At 40.1% G+C, this 19,824-nt stretch overlaps 1 protein-coding gene across 1 annotated transcript; it reads left to right on the forward strand.

Moving 5' to 3' along the window:
- The first annotated feature begins 7 nt into the window (after positions 1-7).
- On the forward strand, positions 8-18,573 carry CP (ceruloplasmin (ferroxidase)). Its single transcript, XM_009583250.1, has 19 exons — positions 8-260; positions 3,169-3,413; positions 4,635-4,847; positions 5,383-5,556; positions 6,151-6,405; positions 7,616-7,781; positions 8,753-8,892; positions 9,477-9,617; positions 9,743-9,954; positions 10,492-10,642; positions 12,500-12,712; positions 13,072-13,279; positions 14,508-14,647; positions 15,136-15,264; positions 15,841-15,947; positions 16,720-16,940; positions 17,320-17,324; positions 17,544-17,681; positions 18,167-18,573. Exons 1-19 carry the CDS (start codon positions 106-108, stop codon positions 18,571-18,573), a joined length of 3,420 nt encoding a protein of 1,139 aa, XP_009581545.1. The 5' UTR covers positions 8-105.
- The last annotated feature ends 1,251 nt before the right edge of the window (positions 18,574-19,824 follow it).

The raw sequence follows: 19,824 nt of genomic DNA on the forward strand, positions 1-19,824 counted from the left end.
GGTAAGGAGGGGGGGGGTGGGAGAGACAAGAACATATAAGGGGAGATCGCATGACCCCATCTTGTGCTTTTATTTCACATTTTCCACAAGGTTCATGAAAGCAAAATGAAGCTATTCTTCCTAAGTTGCTTGCTGGTTTCTTGCTGTTGCCAAGTTGGGGCAGTGAACAGGGAGTACTACATCGGCATTATAGAGACAGTGTGGAACTATGCACCTGGCAATACCAGTATCATATCTGGACAGCTTTTTGCAGAAGAAGAGTAAGTAAAATAGTTTACACTGGTTTACTGGTTGAGTTTGATTTTACAGCATTGTCTGCTTTAGACACTAGGGCCAGACCGAAAACCTGGTGGAGGCAGTGAAATGAATCATGTTGGTGTCAGTGGATTTTCTGTCAGACATATAAGGGAATTCTGATGTTTTCCTGGCTTGCTTGAGAATTGCATTCCAATGCTCTGCTAATTAAAAGCATTGGAATGTGTTGGTTTCTTGTGAATTTGTTGCAATGAAATGTTTACTAAGTACAGACTAGAAGAAGACCCTGAATGTCTAATGATGTTTAATTTTGAATGGCTAAGGTGCCAGTGCTGAAGAGAAGACTTTTGCTGTTATGTTTGTAAACGTAGAAGTTGTTTGACAGATTTAAAACTTTTCTATTGGGCACAGGTTTCCTTTTCAGATAGTCATTGTTGGCAGCGGTCATTGTCACCGGTGCAGCAGCACAGCTGGGTCCTTCCATCCGCCACGGAGGAGCTGAGTGGCTTGTTATAAGGCAAGGAGGGTCCTGTGCAGAGTAGGAATGATAAGTAGGGTGAGGATAAGTATGGTGAGGAGGAGGGGAGCACCCTGAAGATACGAATAATCAATGAAGAAAACTCGGCTATAAAAGGCATCAGAGAAATATTTGTGAGAGAAAAAATGTTCCTTCCTTCTATTTTTTTCAGTGCCTTTAAAATGAAGTAGGACTATACTAAAATAAAAACAATGAAGAGAGAAATCAGAAATCAGAAAAATCTTGAAAATACAGTTCTCATTTAGTCTGTAGATGTGGGATTAGAAGATTTCCTGTGGTTTGTTTTCTCTAGTGACAGCCAACAATATCTCAGCCATAATCTGCCATTTCATCAGGCATGAGACAAAGCAGTCAACTTTTTTTTTGTCACTTATAAACTGAGTGACATGTAAGACACTGCCAGTGATTCAGCAGGCTACTAATTCTGATAATGGTGGAAGCAGGGCATCTTGTCTGAAAATTGGAGAGCAGTGGTGTAATACAACAAGCCACCACCGTTCACCGCACTTTCACTTCTTTTCTCTGCTCTGTGACAACCTGCAGCATGCTAAATTAATTACAGTTTTTCAGTGGTTGTAAGCCTGCAATGGAGCTGGTCCCTTTTATCGTACTTTTCATTTTCAGCTTCTCCGATTCTTCTCCTCCTGAACCCTTTAACTACGAGGCTGTGCTTGTATGGAGATTGATATTTATAGAGGCAGGGAAGAGCAGGAGAAGAGGAGAGTGCAGTGTACCTGCTAGAAGGAATACTCTACAATAAAATAGTAGCTGCTTAAACAGTCCAAGAAGAGCCATAACATATTTGTTTGATTTAGCTTGGGGTTAAAAAGCTTCATGCACTCAGACTTCCCGTAACTGAACATTTGCAACTAAGTTTATGCTCTCCAAGTTTCATGGAGCTCTGAATTGGCGTTTTAATTACACTTCAGATCTGTGCTTGCCAAGGTATAAACAATTCCTGCCTCACACGCTCAAACAATGCTCAGCCTTGTGGGAAATACTTTGCATTTTGGGGCAATATTAACTTGCTTCACAATATGGCCTGCTGGGAATATGAAACAAGTTGGTTTCTCATCATGTAAGGTGAGAGATGAGGAGGCTGCTGAACTGCAGGCAGTGTTGCCCTGTCTCTCAGGATTGCCCCCCCCGGAGCAGGCTTGCTTCCACAGCTAGTCCCTCTGAAACGGGCAGGGAAGCCTGCAGGAGGATCTGTTGTTGAAGAGGCTGTAGAGCCTGGGCTGACAGCATCAGCCAGTGCTAGCACCACCGGTTTGAACAGCCAGTGCTGGCAGTTTCTCTCGCCATTGTAGTTAGCGAATATAAGCGCTTTTTCCACAAAAAGAACGCTTCCCAGAGACTAAAATATTTAATGAAAGGTACCTGACCCTCAGCACAGGCAAAGGCTGGCTCCAAAGCCGTTCCCAGTTGGTAGTTGTCAGAGGCACGTGGTGACCCCTCGCCTGCGGCTGCGGGTGCTTGGGCAGCATATCCACGATGGGTACATGGGTCAGAGGTATTGACACCACGTGTAGGAAATACCATCTCCATCAGTCTCAGTTCAGCTCGTGAGTTCGGCTGTTTTCTCGCTAACCAACTATCATTTTTAGTATAAATGTTTCATTAATTGAGAGGAGCAATGATCCAGTAGTTAAGGCACTTAGTGATTGAGGAGGTCATTGCTAATTCCCTGCTCTCATGTAACCTGCTTGTATATTCTTGGGCTGAATCTGTAAAAATGAGACTTTATTAGGGTAAATCCATATCAAGCTCTGAGGCTGTGATTCTTCTTCGTCTATGACTGGTGAGCAAGCTGAGGGCTTGGTCTCACCCATTTCAGCACTCTGCATGCCCGCTCCCCCGCCCCGCCAGGCACACACTGGACATTAGCAGCCCCTTGCAGTTTTGCTCATGTCCAGACATCTTAAATGTATTTTACAGCTGAAGAGTCTGCTGTTCATCGCAGTGGAGCAAGGACTATGCAGTCAACATAATAGCGTGATGATGGAAATTATTGTTTTTAACAGGCCATGGAAAATTATACAGCAATTTAAGCATGCAAGTACAAAAGCTTCGAGCAATAAGAACTATTATTTGCCTTGTCCACATGGTCTCAAATTTGCCCAAAATTGTATCAAATACCCTTCTCTTCAGACTACAAAATAGGTATAAAAAAATTCAGGTTGGTGCATAATATTTAATCTCTATATGGGTGCCTACCTCTTTACGATAAGAGATACATTTGCTCCTAAACTCAGATGTAGTTGTGCACAGCGCTACGGAGGCCTGGTCTTTATTTGAGACCCTACTAATTAACACCATTCAAATATTAAATGAGTATCTGACACTACAGATGTGTTTGTGTATTTTCTTTACAGGCAGGCTGGAGTCTTTCTCAAAAGAGGACCACACAGGATAGGAGGCACTTACAAGAAGGCTGTCTACACTCAGTACACCGATCATTTATATGATGCGATAGTTGACAAACCTTCCTGGCTGGGTTTTTTAGGCCCTATCATTAAGGGAGAAGTTGGAGATTCCATTATTATTCACTTGAAAAACTTTGCTTCCAGAAGCTACACGCTGCATCCACATGGTGTAAGATACACAAAGGAAAATGAAGGTAAGCTTGAGTCCGTTCTGTGCCAGTATTTATCAAAAGTTAATCGTTCCTCTGAGTGTAAGTGATATTCTTCCATCAAAGAGAAGACTGGTCAAGTAAATAAAGATTTAAAACAGGACACAATCAATTTAAAAGAGGAGCTAAGGAGTTTGATAATTTTTTCAAGAGCGAAATACGAAGCCAAAAGTGGAATTCATAAAGGCGGCAATTTTAGATCAACATTTCACCTGAAATAAGAGTATTTATATTTCACCTGAAATAAGGGTATAAAGGTATATAAGAGATGCGGGTATTGAGGATATCTAAAGGAAAAATTGATGCTGTTGTGATAACAGTGATAACTTACAGTTCCAAACTCTTAACACTGAATTTGTAAATACTGTATATAAGATACACAAGGATTTCTTAAAATGGAGAAGCAGCTACTGCTTAGTAATAAATTAATGAGATAAAAGTCTGACACGCTTTAAGATGTATTGTAGAGGTGCTGCTGGGATTAGTGATGATTTGCCCTTGCAATAGCTGGTCTTGCCACACTCAGGCGATGGGGGATTTTCTGTACCAGGCGGCACCAGAATATGGCTGTTGGAAGTTTTATTAATGGGCCTTAAAAACAGTGTGTGAATTGTTGAGAATATGATGTCGTCTCAAAAGCAGTCTTTAAAAATTTTTCATTAGAAGAATTCATGAAGTATCAGCTTAACTTCTAATATTTCGTGAAGTTTCTTGTTACAACTAATATGTGGCTTGATATAGACACATTCTGTGGGAGCAGAACAGTGTGTTGCGCAGCAGTACATGCACTTTTTGGAAAAATGTTTAAATTTTTTTTCTGTTGCTCTCATTCCAGCGACAGCTATATTCCTTGAGGACATATGCAATATTTTAGAACAGTTTCCGAGATTAATATTTAACAAATGTTTTACAAATATTTGGATTGTTATCTTTTTAGCAGAAGTACATAGTGCCCTCCTAATAAATTAAGGACTAAATTTAATGTGCCATTAATCGAAGCACTCCCATGGAATTCAAAGGCAAATGAAGAGACTCCTAAAGAGAAGGAAGAGATCCACTCACCTGATTTTAAACATTTTTTTTACCTGTATTCAGATGTTCAGTCCATGTTATTGCAACATGTAGTCAACTTTAAAGCGTGGCAGGTGCCATCCTGACACTGTATTGTGAGTGTGTTGTGTAATGGTGCTGCATGACATTCTTCAGGTGCTTTTTATCCTGACAACACCAAAGATTTGCAAAAGAGAGATGATGCTGTGGAGCCTGGAGGCCAGTACACTTATACATGGGACGTGACAGAAGATCAAGGTCCAGCTAAGGGAGATGCAGACTGCATAACCAGGGTTTACCACTCCCACATAGATGCTCCAAGAGATGTTGCCTCAGGGCTTGTTGGGCCTTTAATAATTTGCAGGAAAGGTAAACTATAAATAAATAAGTAAGTAAGTAAATAAATACATATGCAGGGTGATTGATAATGGTTATTGATAAATATCAGTGACATAATTTACTGGAAAAGGAGAAGATTACAGTTAATTTTGAAATAGCATCTTTTTGTCTTCTCAGTTAGCTGCCTTTCAATAGTATAGGAAGTAGTTTGATTTTATGTGTGACAGTGAATATAATTTGCAGAATGCTTTATCCACAAATCCATAAAAGTGAGACATGTTCATGCTAGTAATGCAAAAGGATGTGTAAATACTGATATGAGAAACAGATTTACTGTAATCTTATCACATGCAATATTTATTCTTAGTAAAGTTATTTTATAGTATCTATTAAAACCAATTTTTGTTTTCTGAGTGTGTCTGTAAGTTTATGTGTACGCTCACACTTGAGAAAAGTGGCAAAATATGAAGTAAACAGCAACCAGTCCTGCTAATACTACACTTAAAACTGATGAAAAGACAATGTCAGTTGCCAAAGACTTTGAATATACCACTTTCTTTTTCAGATACGATGAATAAGGGCAGTGATAAACACTTTGATGCTGAATTTATCCTTATGTTTTCTGTGATGGATGAAAATCTCAGTTGGTATCTAGAGGATAATATCAAGACATACTGTTCTGAGCCTTCCAAAGTTGACAAAGATGACGAGGACTTCCAGGAAAGCAATAAAATGCACTGTGAGAGATTGTTATATTAATGTTGCTTGTCATTGATACGGTGAAGTAATATTTTTATATGTTGTATCTTTTAAAGATGAACTGTAGATAATTTCTTTTTTTTTAGCGGGGCTTTTTCTTAGAGGATTAAGAAAGATCCTTTTAAATTAAAAGAAAATTAAAAAGTGATGGCAAGTTTTGTACAATCAAACCTTTGGAGTTGTGATATAAAATTCTTAGGGGCCAGGAATCTCTTTGCCAGTATAATTCCCCAGGCGCTCTAAACAGAGTTGTGTTACTCTGTTCTGTTTCTTAGTCCTGAGCTCTGTACTATAATATCGCAGTTTAGAAAAACAGTTTTTACTGTTAGTTTCAACAAAGAAGATGCCTTTGGCTCTGACGTGGATTCCAGAATCATAGCAGGAACCGCTGGTCATGCAGGTAGTTGTGCAGGTGAAGTGTGTGTCTGATACTGGCTCACTTTCAAAGGTGTGGGGTTTTGTTTTGAGCCTCTTTCTATTTTGAAGAATAGAGGAATGGTTTTATGACGCCTGCTTTTGAAGAAAAGGTCCTAAGGTCTGTGAAGGTAACTGTAATAAATAACATTTCTTTTAGCAATCAATGGGTACATGTATGGATATCTCCCGAACCTCACAATGTGTGTGGAAGATAAGGTAAAATGGCATCTTTTTGGCATGGGTAATGAAGCTGACATCCATTCAGCCTACTTTCATGGACAGACCTTAATAGAAAGGCATCATCGAGTTGACACCATCAACCTCTTCCCAGCCACGTTTATTGATGCTGTCATGATACCGAGGAGTCCTGGGGAATGGATGCTCAGCTGCCAAGTGAATGACCATATCGAAGGTACAGAATAAGTTCCAGTGATCAGAATATTTTTTAGCTTGAGCTAACAGTTTACTGAGTCACTTTAGCAGTACTCCTGACCTGGTTATATGCCAGACGATATTCTCCTCTGGATGAAACTCTCATAGTAATTGAAATGCCTAGAAGTGTATTAGATGGGCTTGAGCATGTAGCCACGGAAATCAAGGAAATTCTTCTCTGTAATGGAAATTGTTATCACTTGGCAGCAATTAGCACAGCTGCACTTTTGCAAGCCTAAACTTTAGACAAACAATAGCATGATGTAATGTGTAATTAATCACAATTTTCTGCTTGCCAACAAAAAAGTTGGGGCTCGTTCCATGTTTGGGCAAGGGGCACAGGATAGGCAGGCTAACTTGCCTGCTGACAAAGACATGTTCTGGAAAGTGCGTTGGCTAATAAGCAGAGATGATCTGCGTTTCTCTTCCCTGTATCTTCCTGTATTTCCAGTGTTTGTTAACCGTATGAAATACTTGGAAGCTAATTCCACCCGTTTCCATGATCTATATGCCTATAAGTGAGTTAAAGTAATTTGTCACAAAAGTGGGAAGGAACACAGAACTTAAAATCATTCTCCAAGGTTTGAAAATTCTGATATAAAAAGGAGTATGTTTAACCTACAGATTCAAGTACACAGAGGTTATAAGTTTTGAAATAGCTACCACGTCAAGCAGCGTCCTGATGTGGTTGAAGCATTCTGGGCAAGACTTCAATCCTACAAATTGGCCTAATCCATAGCTGTAAAAGGGCTCTCTCTATTACATTATTTGTATCTCCAGCAAGCAGATTCGCTAACAGACCCTTCTCCAAGGGTGCAGAGACCCAGGAGTTCCACAAGTAAGCTGTTGATTAGATACAGAGGGAAGATGGTCAGCCTTGACTGAAGTGCTAACTGACAGTACTGTTTCCACTCCCCCCTCATCTTCTCTGTAACCACCATGTCAGCTGCAGCTTTACAAGCAGAATGCACTTTACCACACCTGAGTGCCTACCTGATGTGTTTCTACATCCTAGCTCAGCTGGCATGCATTCTTCTATATCATTCATCTTCCTTTTCATTTGTGATTTGCATACCCATCAATGGTATGGGAATTCTCCAGGGAAGAGGAGAGCTATTGGAAGCAGTGAAAGAGAAAACAAAGTTTGGTTCCTTCTCCCTAGTTTTCTCTACCTCCTCATTTTTTTCCAGGTGGTATGCAGGCCCTTTTTGTTGTAAAAGATTGTAGGAAATCCACAACAGATCACATGGAGAGTACAAAGATAAGACAGTACTTCATTGCTGCTGAAGAGATCATCTGGAATTATGGCCCATCTGCAATGAACCATTTTACAGGACAAGAATTAATCACTGACAGGTAAATGCTTCTAATTAAAGAAGTTATACTTTCCAAGCAGAATTGATATAAGTATGCTAAATAAGGTAAGCCATATGGTAGAATTTACTTTTAAGCAGAATTTCTCGTCGTTCTCACCTCTGCTTAAATATTAATGCCAGGATAAATATGAGGCCAAATTAGGTCTATTGTTTTCCTTGCAATCTTATATAAATTGTTCTGTAACGTTAGTAATTTCACTGGGATGAAGATGAATTGTAATGTCATATGTAGGCAGTGACCTCTGATGGTTCAAGATTATTCTGAGTTAGAGAACAAAGCTAGGAATTCATGATCATCTCCTTAGCTGATGAAAATCACACTAACGGCATCTCAGCTGGCAAACGACTTGCACGAGGTAGCTTTGCCCTTTGCTCTGTGTTTACATAGTTAAGACCTGGATCAATTCACTGAATACATTGATTCCTCAGATTTTTCATTTGTGAGTTAAAGAATACTTACCTGCTCCATGAGGGACAAGGCACAGTTCATTGTTTGAATAGCGCTTGTAAAACATTAAAAGGTCCTTTTTTGAAGAGTAAAAGTGTAGACTAAAAAGTGTAGACTTTCTATTTAGATGTTACATATTCTTGGTGTTTGTATCTACTGTTGTTGAACTATTCATAACTTTTAATAGAAAGAAGAGTAAGCTTCAGGTGTCGAAATGTCGACTAGAAATCATTGTCATTGATGAGTCTCTAAGCATGCTGGCTTTATAAGGGCAACACAGCTCAGTGTCTTTTTCTTAAAGAGAAGTTAGTGAAGGATATGAATTCCTGCACGTCTTTATATGGGACTGCATGTCAACGTGTGGCCAGATCACTGAAGGGAGACCCAAAAGACAAACTCAGCACGTCGTATCTCACAAAATAGGGTTGAGGCCTTGACTGCCTTTGTAAAGCTGAGCATTATGACTTGAACTGTTTGCATCTGTTGCGATTTCTTTTACACAGTGAATCTCGCATATTTTTTGAACAAAGTGAAACAAGAATTGGTGGCTCTTACAAAAAAGCCATTTACAAAGAATATACAGATGGTTCTTTCACTGAACATAAAAAAAGGCTCACAGAGGAAGCACATCTTGGACTCTTAGGTAAGATATCTAAAATTATTTCACGTCAAAGATTTATGAGAGTAAACTGTCACTTTCACTGGCTAGCCAGCAGTGCCCCTCCAAGGGAGGGCCCTCAGCTCTCCCTGCCTCCTGCAGATGCTGGTGCCTGTGGCTTCCTCCAAGAGAGCCCCAGGATGCAAGAAAGCTCTTGAAGGCAATGCTGTGGTGGTCCCCAACTTGCCTGTGGGAATATGCCATGGTCTCTAAAGGTCAGGCTCTGAATTACAAGGCCAGGCTAGGCAGGTCTAGCCCTATTTATAACCTGGCTGCTTCTGGCATGGCTCTGGACTGCATTTGAGGTTGGCATCAGTGTCTGTAGGTCCCTTTCCAAAGGGAGGAACTGTCCTGCGTGTCACTGGGCCTCCATGAGGAATTGGGAATGGAGCAGTCCAGTTGCTGCTGGCTGCCATGTGGTTCAGGGCACGTGCCAGGGACCTGGTCCGTGGCCACATAGGCCCCGTGCAACGGGAAAAGCAGCCAGCCATTGATTGCTATAAGCTCGTGGTGATCTGTACATCACTTGGTAGAAACATCTTGTAATTAGACCATGTGCTCTTTTCTAGGACCTGTTATCAAGGCTGAAGTGGGTGAGAGCATCAGGGTGACCTTCCGAAACAATGCCAGCCGCCCGTTCAGCATTCAGCCCCACGGTGTGAGTTACCGCAAGAGCGACGAGGGGGCATTGTACGGTGCCGCCTCCAGAGGTGCGCCTATAGACAGGGATCCTGCAAGCGCCGGAGAACAAGCTGTTGTACATGTTGATGTATTAAAGGTGAAAAAATAAAGGGTGTTCATTGGGCATAATTCCTAATGTTGATTTCTATAACAGGAACTGAATCTCCAGCCTCTCATGTGAGTCCTGGTGCTACATTTACGTATGAGTGGAACGTGCCGGAAGATGTGGGCCCCACAGACCAAGATCCAGACTGTTTAACCTGGCTTTATTACTCAGCTGTGGATGCAGTCAGAGACACCAATTCTGGCCTTGTGGGTCCTCTCTTGGTGTGCAGGAAAGGAGCTCTGCTTCCTTCTGGGAAACAGGTCAGTCAAAGAAGAAAAACAGAAGCATTTGCGTCATTGTAGCTGAATCTGCTTTCTCTTCCTGAATTGTGCCCTCAGGCATTAATGACCACTCAGCACCACCTCCTCTCCACATCACAGTCTCACCCATGTGCTGAGGGCAATACATAAAATGAACAAAGTGGGTTTGGTTTTTGGTTTTTTTAAAAAAAAGCAAAAACAGTCACTGTATTGTGAAACCACCATCGCAGTGAGCAACCACTGGCATTCAAGTCTCAGCTAGGATGAGAATGACCAGAAAAATGTAGAGACTTTAAAGACCAAAACACGCATTCATTTCCAGAGGTGGTTCCTGGTAGAAAAAGTATTAGCAGCAGGTATCTAGTCACCAGATACAGCAATTAGAGAGCTTTGAGATTATCAGAATGAAGTATTAATGTATGCATCTATCCTACTTTGTGAACTATACTCATAAATTACTATGTGCATAGAATTTTTTTTCCTGACATTTTCTGTTCACTCATTTCTATTTTCTTTTGTGCTATTTCTTCTCAACAGAAAAATGTGAACATGGAGTTTTTTCTACTTGCCACAGTATTTGATGAGAATCTGAGCTGGTACTTGGATGACAATATTTTGATGTTTACACTAAATCCTGATAAAATTGACAAAGATGATGAGGACTTCCAAGAGTCTAACAAAATGCACTGTAAGAAAATTATTAGTTAGCCAAGTATTCATTTCTACAATAAGGTCTTTACTTTTGTGATCTCATGTTGGAGACTGGGAAACTGTATAGTGGCAGAGACATTTCATTCCTTTCCATCGGAAACAAAACCATGTTTGAATGCAATTCAATTTCAGCTAAATATGGTAGTTCAAAATATAATGCTAGCTGTTCAGTGTCTTGCATGGGAGTTGCACATTTAGCACTGTTATGTACCAGTTTGAGTAGACAGAAGAAGGAATTAGGTCTGTAGCCCATGTGCAACCCCTATGAATGCAACCAGGCAGCAAGAGAAAACCGACCTCTGCCCTACAGATGATGTAGCTGAAAGGAGGATTTTCGCAGAATCACAGACTGGTTGAGGTTGGAAGGGTCCTTTGGAGGTCGTCATCTCCAATCCCCTGCTCAAGCAGGGCCACCCAGAGCCGGTTGCCCAGGACCATGTCCAGATGGCTTCTGAGTACCTCCAAGGATGGAGACTCCACCACCTCCCTGGGCAGCCTGTGCCAGCGCTCGGTCACCCTCACAGTGACAAAGTGTTTCCTGATGTTCAGAGGGAACCTCCTGTGTGTCAGTGTGTGCCCATTGCCTCTGGTCCTGGCACTGGGCACCGCTGGAAAGAGCCTGGCTCCGTCCTCTTTGCACCCTCCCTGCAGGTGTTTGTATACGTTGATGAGATCCCCCGGAGCCTGCTCTTCCCCAGGCTGATCGGTCCCAGCTCTCTCAGCCTTTCCTCACAGGAGAGATGCTTTCTTGTCCCTTCATCGTCCTTGTGGCCCTTTGTTGAACTCTCTCCGGTATGTCCGTGTCTCTCTTGTACTGGGGAGCCCAGAACTTGGCACAGTCCTCCAGGTGTGGCCTCACCAGTGCTGAGTAGAGGGGAAGGATCCCCTCCCTCGACCTGCTGGCCATACTCTGCCTAACGCAGCTCAGGATACCATTCGCCTTATTTGCAGCAAGGGCACATTGCTGGCTCATGTTCAACGCGGTGTTTACCAGGACCCCAGGTCCTTTTCTGCCAAGCTGCTTTCCAGCTGCCTCTGTCTGAAGCATTTCTACAGCAGCAGCTGCAGCCTGACCTTTGACCCGCTGGCGACAGTCCTCCTAATGCGGCCCGGGGTACCATTAGCCGCCTTTGTGGCAAGATCACATTGCCGGCTCATTTTGTGTCCGTGGCTGAGTCTGGATTCCTTTACCAGCGCTGTGGCCCCCTTAGAATGACAATCTTTGCTTCTTTGTTAGGGCAGAGCTGAGTTTCACGCAGATTGTATTTTGGTACTGTAGAAATGTCTCAGGTTTCGTGTGAAAGAACATTGTTATCTTCAGTACATAGTCCTGCAAATAAGTCCTAATCTTTAAACATGTTTGCTTGTGCTCTTTCTTAAATTTTGCCCTCAGGGGCATTCCTACTATCTACAGAGCCTTGGTACTGACCATTCAGTGGTACCCGTGAGGCCCAGGCTTTGGAAGTTATGCGCAGGAGTAGCTAGAAAGGATTAATAACTCAAACTAAAAAACGCTTCTGATTGTCTCCACTGTGTGCTGGAGGGTCTTGCAGGGTATAAAGCAGCGGAGGTTCTAGTTGGTCAAGTCAGCTACTTGTGCTTTAAACATTGAAAAGGAGAACGCTTAGAAGTTGTTTTTAAACACTGGGTTTTAAAAGTTGTTTTGCTTGAATTGATTCTCTAGTTTTGCTGATGTGATAAAGTATTTTATTGTTGATACTTCTGTCAGTCTAAGATATCACATTACATCCGAAGTGTGTATTATTTAATCTGTATTGCAGAGTTAAGTAATGTGTTAATCAAGGTGGGTTTTGCTTTCTCAAATCTTCTACAGCCATTAATGGTTATATGTACGGAAATCAACCTGGTCTTGAGATGTGTAAAGGAAATGTTGTTTCCTGGCATTTGATGGGCTTGGGGTCAGAAGTCGATGTCCATGGGATATACTTTTCAGAAAACACATTCATAACTAAAGGAACAAGAAGGGATACAGCAAATCTGTTTCCACATACATTTCTTACAGCTATTATGAAGCCTGATTCTGAAGGTAAATGTCTTGTTTAAAACTGAAACTTGTTTAGAAACTGTTTACCTGTGAACGTTTTATGCTTATCAGCTTTAAATAGCTGATGTTTTGATCCTTTGGGTGCTAAAACTGTGTAGAACTGTGTTTTGAAGGGCAACAAACTTGTGTTCATAGGACATAAGCTCTTAATGCTAAAGCCTTGATTTTTCTAGCTTCTAGAATATATGCTGGATTTTATTACTACAAGTAGCCATACTACGCAAAGAATTTGGATCTTACATGAGCAATAGCCTGTGTCTCCGTCTCTAAACAATACAACCTCAAGATCTACTAGTAACAGTTTTTTGTCCTCAAGTCTTTGTTTCTTGTACAACCTCTAGGAGTTTTTGAAGTGGTGTGCCTGACAACAGATCACTACACAGGGGGCATGAAACAGAATTACAAAGTGAAACAATGCCATTGGTGGAATGTGGATCTATCTATGTATTTGCATGAAAAGACTTACTATATTGCTGCAGTGGAAGTTGAATGGGACTATTCTCCTAACAGGACATGGGAATTTGAGCGGCATCAATACCACAAGGAAAGGTACTTTGGAATATACACAAGGGAAAAAATGCAAAAAAGCAAAGGAGCAACTCACTTCTCCTCTGAACCTTTTCCTCCTCCAGGCATTTCTAGACACACTTCTTTGCATACGTATTTTCAGGGCTCACTTGGATTTGTGGTCCTTCCCCAGTAATGTTGCCATGTAACTGTGAGCCAGACAGCGTGATGTTCATGAAACGGTCCAGTGGGGCAGCTGCAGATTTTCACGAATCCTGGCTAGTGCATGTGCATTTGTTATTTACTGATGTTAGTACAGTCCTTGATGTGGAATGCTTAAAATGTTCATTAAGTTGTAGATACGATGTCTACTTTGTCCTGATACTTGCTTACTTACAATATGTAACATGTCCTTGCCTCATGTTTATCTGTACTCTGAGTAAGGTTCTATTTCACTTCTCTCAGTTTCATTAGCTTACACAAGATAAGTCCATGACCGAATCCATTCACTATGAAGCTTGTCGCCTCGGTGTTTTATTCCCAGTATTTGAATCTCAATGAGAGGGAACTGATTGGATCAAATAATTCACGCCAATTAGCAGAAGAGGCTAAACAATGAACTGGTGAATTTCTGTGTTCCACCACTATAACTTCATTTGAGGTTAAAGTAGTAGATTGTAACTGCCTATATTTTTTGATTGACTTAATTGTATTTTCTTCTTTTTCCTCAGCTTGATAGCACATTTCCTTGCCCTGCATACCACAGTGGACTCTATCATAGTTCTACGCACAAGTAATACGGACTATGCTGTTATCAGACTTTTTTTTCCCCACTGTCTCCAGCCCCCATGATCTCAGCAGAGAATCAGTCCCTCACGTTTCATTTCAGCAAGGCACTTAAGCTTTACAAGTTTTAGGCTTCGTTTCAGATTTAGAGAAGTCACTGAGGGCTCTATTTTTCGGTACGCAAGTTGCTGGATGACTTCTTGCAATTTGAAATATCTGCCAGGCCGAGCACTCAGCATTCTCCCAAACACTATATAGACTTGGTCTATTTACAGTGTTTTTTTAACCTTCCAGGCTAAGAGAAACCTCCCAGCTTAAGAAGAATGTTTTCATGTTGAAGATACCAGTGGTCTATGAGATTACTGCTTCACTGAGCTGGATTTTTGTTTGACGGTTAATTGACATACCTGCAAAAGATGTTTTAAAATACATGAAGAAATGTATGACATATTCTTATCTCTATTTTCTTTTTTTTTCTTCCCAGCCCTGGCAATCCATTTTTAAATAAAGACGACAAATTCATTGGCTCAAAATACAGAAAGGTAGTATATCGTGAGTATACTGATCAGACATTCAGTACTCCCAAAAATAGAGCAGAGGAGCAGCAGCACCTGGAAATTCAAGGTATAGTCATCATGAAGTTCAGTTTTGAAACTGGGGAAAATGCAGTGAAACAAAACAAGAAGATACTATTTGAATAATACTGAGTATAGTTCTACCCACACAAAATGCCTAAGCCTACATGGAATTGCTACTTTTATTATGGTGCTTTCCTTGCAAGATTACATTGCTTGCTTTACAAGAAAAAAACCTTTCTGGTTTGCTGCCTGATCACAGGTCAGTATTTTCAAAGTCAGCATGCAACTGGGCAGCAACATCCAAACTGACCTTAAATACACAGTAGGTGCTCGGAGCTTTTGAAACTTAGGCCTCTACTTAGATGCCTAACTTCAGCTGCTCAAGTTGGCATATCATAGTAAATGACATTATCCATGCATAGTTTTTAGTTGAATTGTAAGCCAATGTTGTGTACTTGAACACAACAGAATCTCTCTTTCTCTTTGCCGTGATCTTTCGTAAAAAAAGGTTAATCTTTCTTTTCAATCCAACAGGGCCACTGCTTATTTCAAATATTGGAGATAAAATTTTAATAGTTTTTAAGAACTTGGCATCAAGACCTTATTCTATACATGCCCATGGCGTGAAAACAGACAGTTCTGTTGTGGCTGTAACTAATCCAGGTATCAAAGCATCCTTGTTTATTTCTAGCAGGTAACATCAAGCCTTCTAGTAAGGTTTAGCAAGCTTTCATTTTAGGATAGAAGGAAGGACTTTGTGTGTGTGTTTGTTTTTACCTCAGGTTCTTAAATTTTTGATGCTGATTATGACAAATATCTCTACAATTAAAATGGCCCTGCTAACTGTTGCTATGTATCCTAGCCCTTGACAGATCAGTGATTTTTTGACCCAGCGTGGCTGCACCTTTCATGAAAGCAAACAGATTTGGCTACGTAGGGAGAACATAGCTTATGCTAGCTATTATTTCAGAAGTTCCTCTGTGATCTTTACAAAAGATACAATTGTTTTTATTAAGTATGGTAAACTGGACAATGCAGCCACACAAAAAAAAACGTTGGTGAGAGGAGTCAGGGATCTGCAGAAGGGAAATAACAGTAGGCTAGCCAGTGCAGTAATTGGGAAGAAGTTGTTCAAGAAAAATATAAGCTATAAATGGAGGTAACATCTGTTTCAATATGACCTCTTACAGGTCAGCACACAGAAAACTTCTAAAATTCATTGATATTTATTTAATTCAGGTGAAACAAAAATGTACGTCTGGAAAATCCCAGAGAGATCTAGTTCTGAGAGAGGAGATCCACATTGTATTGCATGGGCATACCATTCAACGGTGGACATCATTAAGGTATATTATCAATCTATCTAACGGGTTTTGTTCATTACTTCAACACAGATATACTTACAGCAAAAGGGGGATGAGTTTGAAACTCTTTCTGCCTTCTCTGTCAAGTCATTCCCCCTATTACCATACCTTTGAATTTAAACGTCTCTTGAATAATGCAAGAAAGTCAGGGTAGAATTTGAGGGTCACAGCCCTTCATGTTCTTGCTCCCTGGTTCTTCTGCTGTTGCTATAGATCAACTCACTCAGATCTCATTCTTAAAGCTAACACTTTATAGCGTGCTCAGTATCTAATCGGTCACGTGTGGGAAAACTAACATGCAACTGTGGAACACAAATCTGCCATTTTTGTACAAGCACCTATTAACTTAACATGACTGATAATTTTTAATGGAATTTAATGTATTTTTTCCTTCATGTCTCAGCAAACACAAATTAAAAAGTGTCAAGAAGTAACTTTGAATGGAAACCAAGCTCAAAACCCTAAAACCTAAAAAGAATATGGAAAAAAAAAAGATGAGCAAGAAATTAAAATGGAACAAATGTTTATTTCTAGCAAGAGATGAAAAAGAGGCAGTTACTCTTCATAGTCCATTGAACTTGACCCATGGGTAGCATGTAACAGTGAAGAAATAACCTTGTTTGCCTGACGCTGGCTACCTTTATTCCCAGACACTGATAGCTGTAAAAATAGTAAGAGGATTAATGTCTGGCATTAAAAATGCTTCTGCTTAGTCACATCTTGTAATTACACGATTTTTCATTTGTAATTTCAGGACACTTACAGTGGATTAATAGGCACACTTGTTGTGTGTCATAGACATTATTTGCCATCATTTCATACTAAAAAGAAAGTTCAATTTGCTCTTCTTTTTATGGTTTTTGATGAAAATGAGTCATGGTACTTGGATGAAAACATTAAAACCTATTCTACCAACCCGCACCTTGTTGACAAAGAGGATGAGGAATTCCTTGAAAGTAATAAAATGCATGGTATGTTTCCCAATTTTGTTAATGTAACTCTGGAAACTCTATAAAATTATGTATTTGAAAGTACTGCATATAAATTTGACTTTCTCATCCCCTCTGAATTTCCAGTTTCAGGGCAGAAGGCCTCAAAAATTTCACTCAAACTGTTTGAAAACACTGTTAATGTTTTGTTTTGGTTTTTTTTAAACTATGAAAAAATGGTCCCATGTTGAAATTTCGAGGAGAGAAAGAGTAAAAATGAAATTTGAAATTTTGATTTGATGTCAGCAAACAACTGTTCTGGATAAGTTGGAAAGTCAATGTGCATCCTGAAAGCAAGTCCTGGTAAAGCTTACCCTTTACAAAGAGCTGCAGGAAACGCAGATCTTTAAGAACTGCAATATTAGCAACGGTGTACAATAAAGAACTTTTAACTACATCTTACTTTCTAGTTAAATACGGAATATAATCAGACCCATTCATAATATGCTGTCCCATTGTTTTGGTTTTATATACCATCCAAAGCTGTTACTTTTGCCTGGCATTGGCTTTCAAATCTTGTATTCTGTCGAAGTTTAGAGAATAACAATGAATAAAATCTTACTTGTTTTCTCTGTCTTGCTCTTTCCAGGAAAGGTGTTTGGAAATCTGCATGGTCTGACTATGCATGTTGGAGACAAAGTAAGCTGGTATTTGATGGGAATGGGCAATGAAATAGACATTCACACAGCACACTTCCACGGCCACAGCTTTGAGTATAAGGTAAGAGGTCCTTTCCACTCATTTCTTGCTGTGTTAAGAATGAGAGGTAGATCAAATACCAAGGACCATCATCTCTGGTGAAAAGTCAGTTGTTACAGTATTAAGCAGGACTTGTAATTTGACCGTAAAGTTTTTATGCCCCAAATCTGTATTTGATCAACATGCAAGAGACAGAGAATATCTGCCAGTAGCATTTGCTGACTGGTAACCTCACAAGTTGCTTTGACAAAGTAGCTGTGAATTTTCATGGCTGTGGTGAGACAACAGCTGGAGTTTTCCTTCATTTCCACTTAGTTGCTAGTTTATTAATCTTTTAAGCATGAAGTGAATGTATAGTGATGCTTCTGTAGAAATGACATACAGTAGATGTCCTTTCACTCAACTGTGATTAAAAAGTTTGGTGGGAATATGCATAAAAGGTAGCTTAAATGGGTGCCATCTGGTAATGCCACACTGTTTAACCATTGTTTCTTTTTGTCCTGAAGCAAACAGGGGTTTACCGGGCAGATGTCTTTGATCTGTTCCCTGGGACATTTCAAACTGTGGAAATGACCCCGCAGAACCCTGGAACCTGGCTACTACACTGTCACGTTACTGACCACATCCACGCGGGCATGGAAGCAACTTACACAGTGCTCCCAAAGGAAGGTAGGAGCTTATCTATCTCAGTAATGTTCATTATGTTTAAAGACGCAGAATGGGGCTCACAGACAGGCCAGCGAACTCGGGACGAGTTCAGGCACCCAGCAGTATTTCATGGTTTAATGTCTGGAGGCCGGCATGTTGCAAGCCACCCGATCATACTTGCCTCAGCACTGCTGCTCAGAAAACAGAAGTACCTAAAGGACTGGATGGTAACTGACTATTGCTTCAGCTTCCCATCAATGAAATTAAAATAACATATTTTTATTTAGAAAGAATTCTTCATGAGACAGAGTATTTCTGAACCGAAGAAGTACCAGTAGTGTCAGCCTCCCTCTCAATCTTCATTTAAAACAAAAAGAACAGTTGGTAAATAAAGCTGAAGTCACCATCCCTAACAGTTAGCATACTGAAAAACTAAAATAGTGTTTTCTTTCTAAAGGACACGTTTTAGCTTTACAGAGAGCTTTATCTTGCTTTAGCAGTATTACCTGTGAAAAAACTTGGAATCTTGGATTTTGAAAGTTCTTGTTTCTACAAAATTAATACAATTTTAAAAGTAACACTTTCCCGTACTCAAAAGACAGAGCTTAATAGGTATGCATTATAGTTAATTGACAGAAAGAGAACAGTAGGAACATTTCAAAATGTGTGTATGTATGTATATATATAGATATACACCTATATAATGTACATATGTATCTATACTAAACACACAGACTGGAATGTTAAACACAATCTAGTTCTAGTTTATAAAACATTCTGATTTACAGAATACATTGTGCCAAACTGGCACAGATAATAAAATGCTGACTTAAGAGTACACAGAAAAGAGACACAGAAACAAACTTTAACTTGTAGAAGCAGTATGTTGGATTTTTCGTAATCAGCCATCTAAATGTACCCTTCAGCGCATTTTAAAGTTGTTTTTAAATCTAGCTCACAATGTCTAGAAGGTACTGGGATCCATTGCTCTCATTTTGGACTCTGTTGTCCATATGCATAGACTAGTCTTTTGATGAAATGCGTGTAACAAAAGCTATTTTCCCCCTTACAGACAAATAGTCTTTGTTCCCAAGATTATTGAATCAGTTCAAGTGTAAAGGTACGGCAGGCACGCTAGAATGATGAAAACATTTTACCACAGCGATTCTCCAAGGTCTACCTTCAGTGAAGCCTTTCTTGAGAAATACTATCTCCTGGACAATTCATCTCCACGTGTTTTGGAAGATTTCATTTGGTGGCCCACAGCTAACAAAAGGGCCATAGATTAAGACAGCTGAATGGATATAATAGCTTATAAATCTCTTTTTCTCCAAATATAAATAGTATCTTGCAAGCTAAACATATTCTAGGTGATGCCAAATGCATGTTATTTAACTGCTGAGGAACATGGAAGAGTCCAATGAAATGCACTTTCTTTTTTTAAGTTTGTAAATAACCCTGTATAACAGCAAAATTTGTTTTAGGTATCTGCTGTCACATTTTACTAGTCAGATATGTTAGTA

The sequence above is a fragment of the Fulmarus glacialis genome, unplaced genomic scaffold (genome assembly GCF_000690835.1).
Source record: "Fulmarus glacialis isolate BGI_N327 unplaced genomic scaffold, ASM69083v1 scaffold15980, whole genome shotgun sequence".
NCBI classification, from domain to species: domain Eukaryota; kingdom Metazoa; phylum Chordata; class Aves; order Procellariiformes; family Procellariidae; genus Fulmarus; species Fulmarus glacialis.

Coding starts and splice junctions, on each gene's coding strand:
- CP (XM_009583250.1), top strand. CDS start 106: ATGAAGCTATTCTTCCTAAGTTGCTTGCTGGTTTCTTGCTGTTGCCAA. Junction 9,618..9,742: donor GTACGGTGCCGCCTCCAGAG/GTGCGCCTATAG, acceptor TTTCTATAACAG/GAACTGAATCTCCAGCCTCT. Junction 15,948..16,719: donor CAACGGTGGACATCATTAAG/GTATATTATCAA, acceptor TTGTAATTTCAG/GACACTTACAGTGGATTAAT.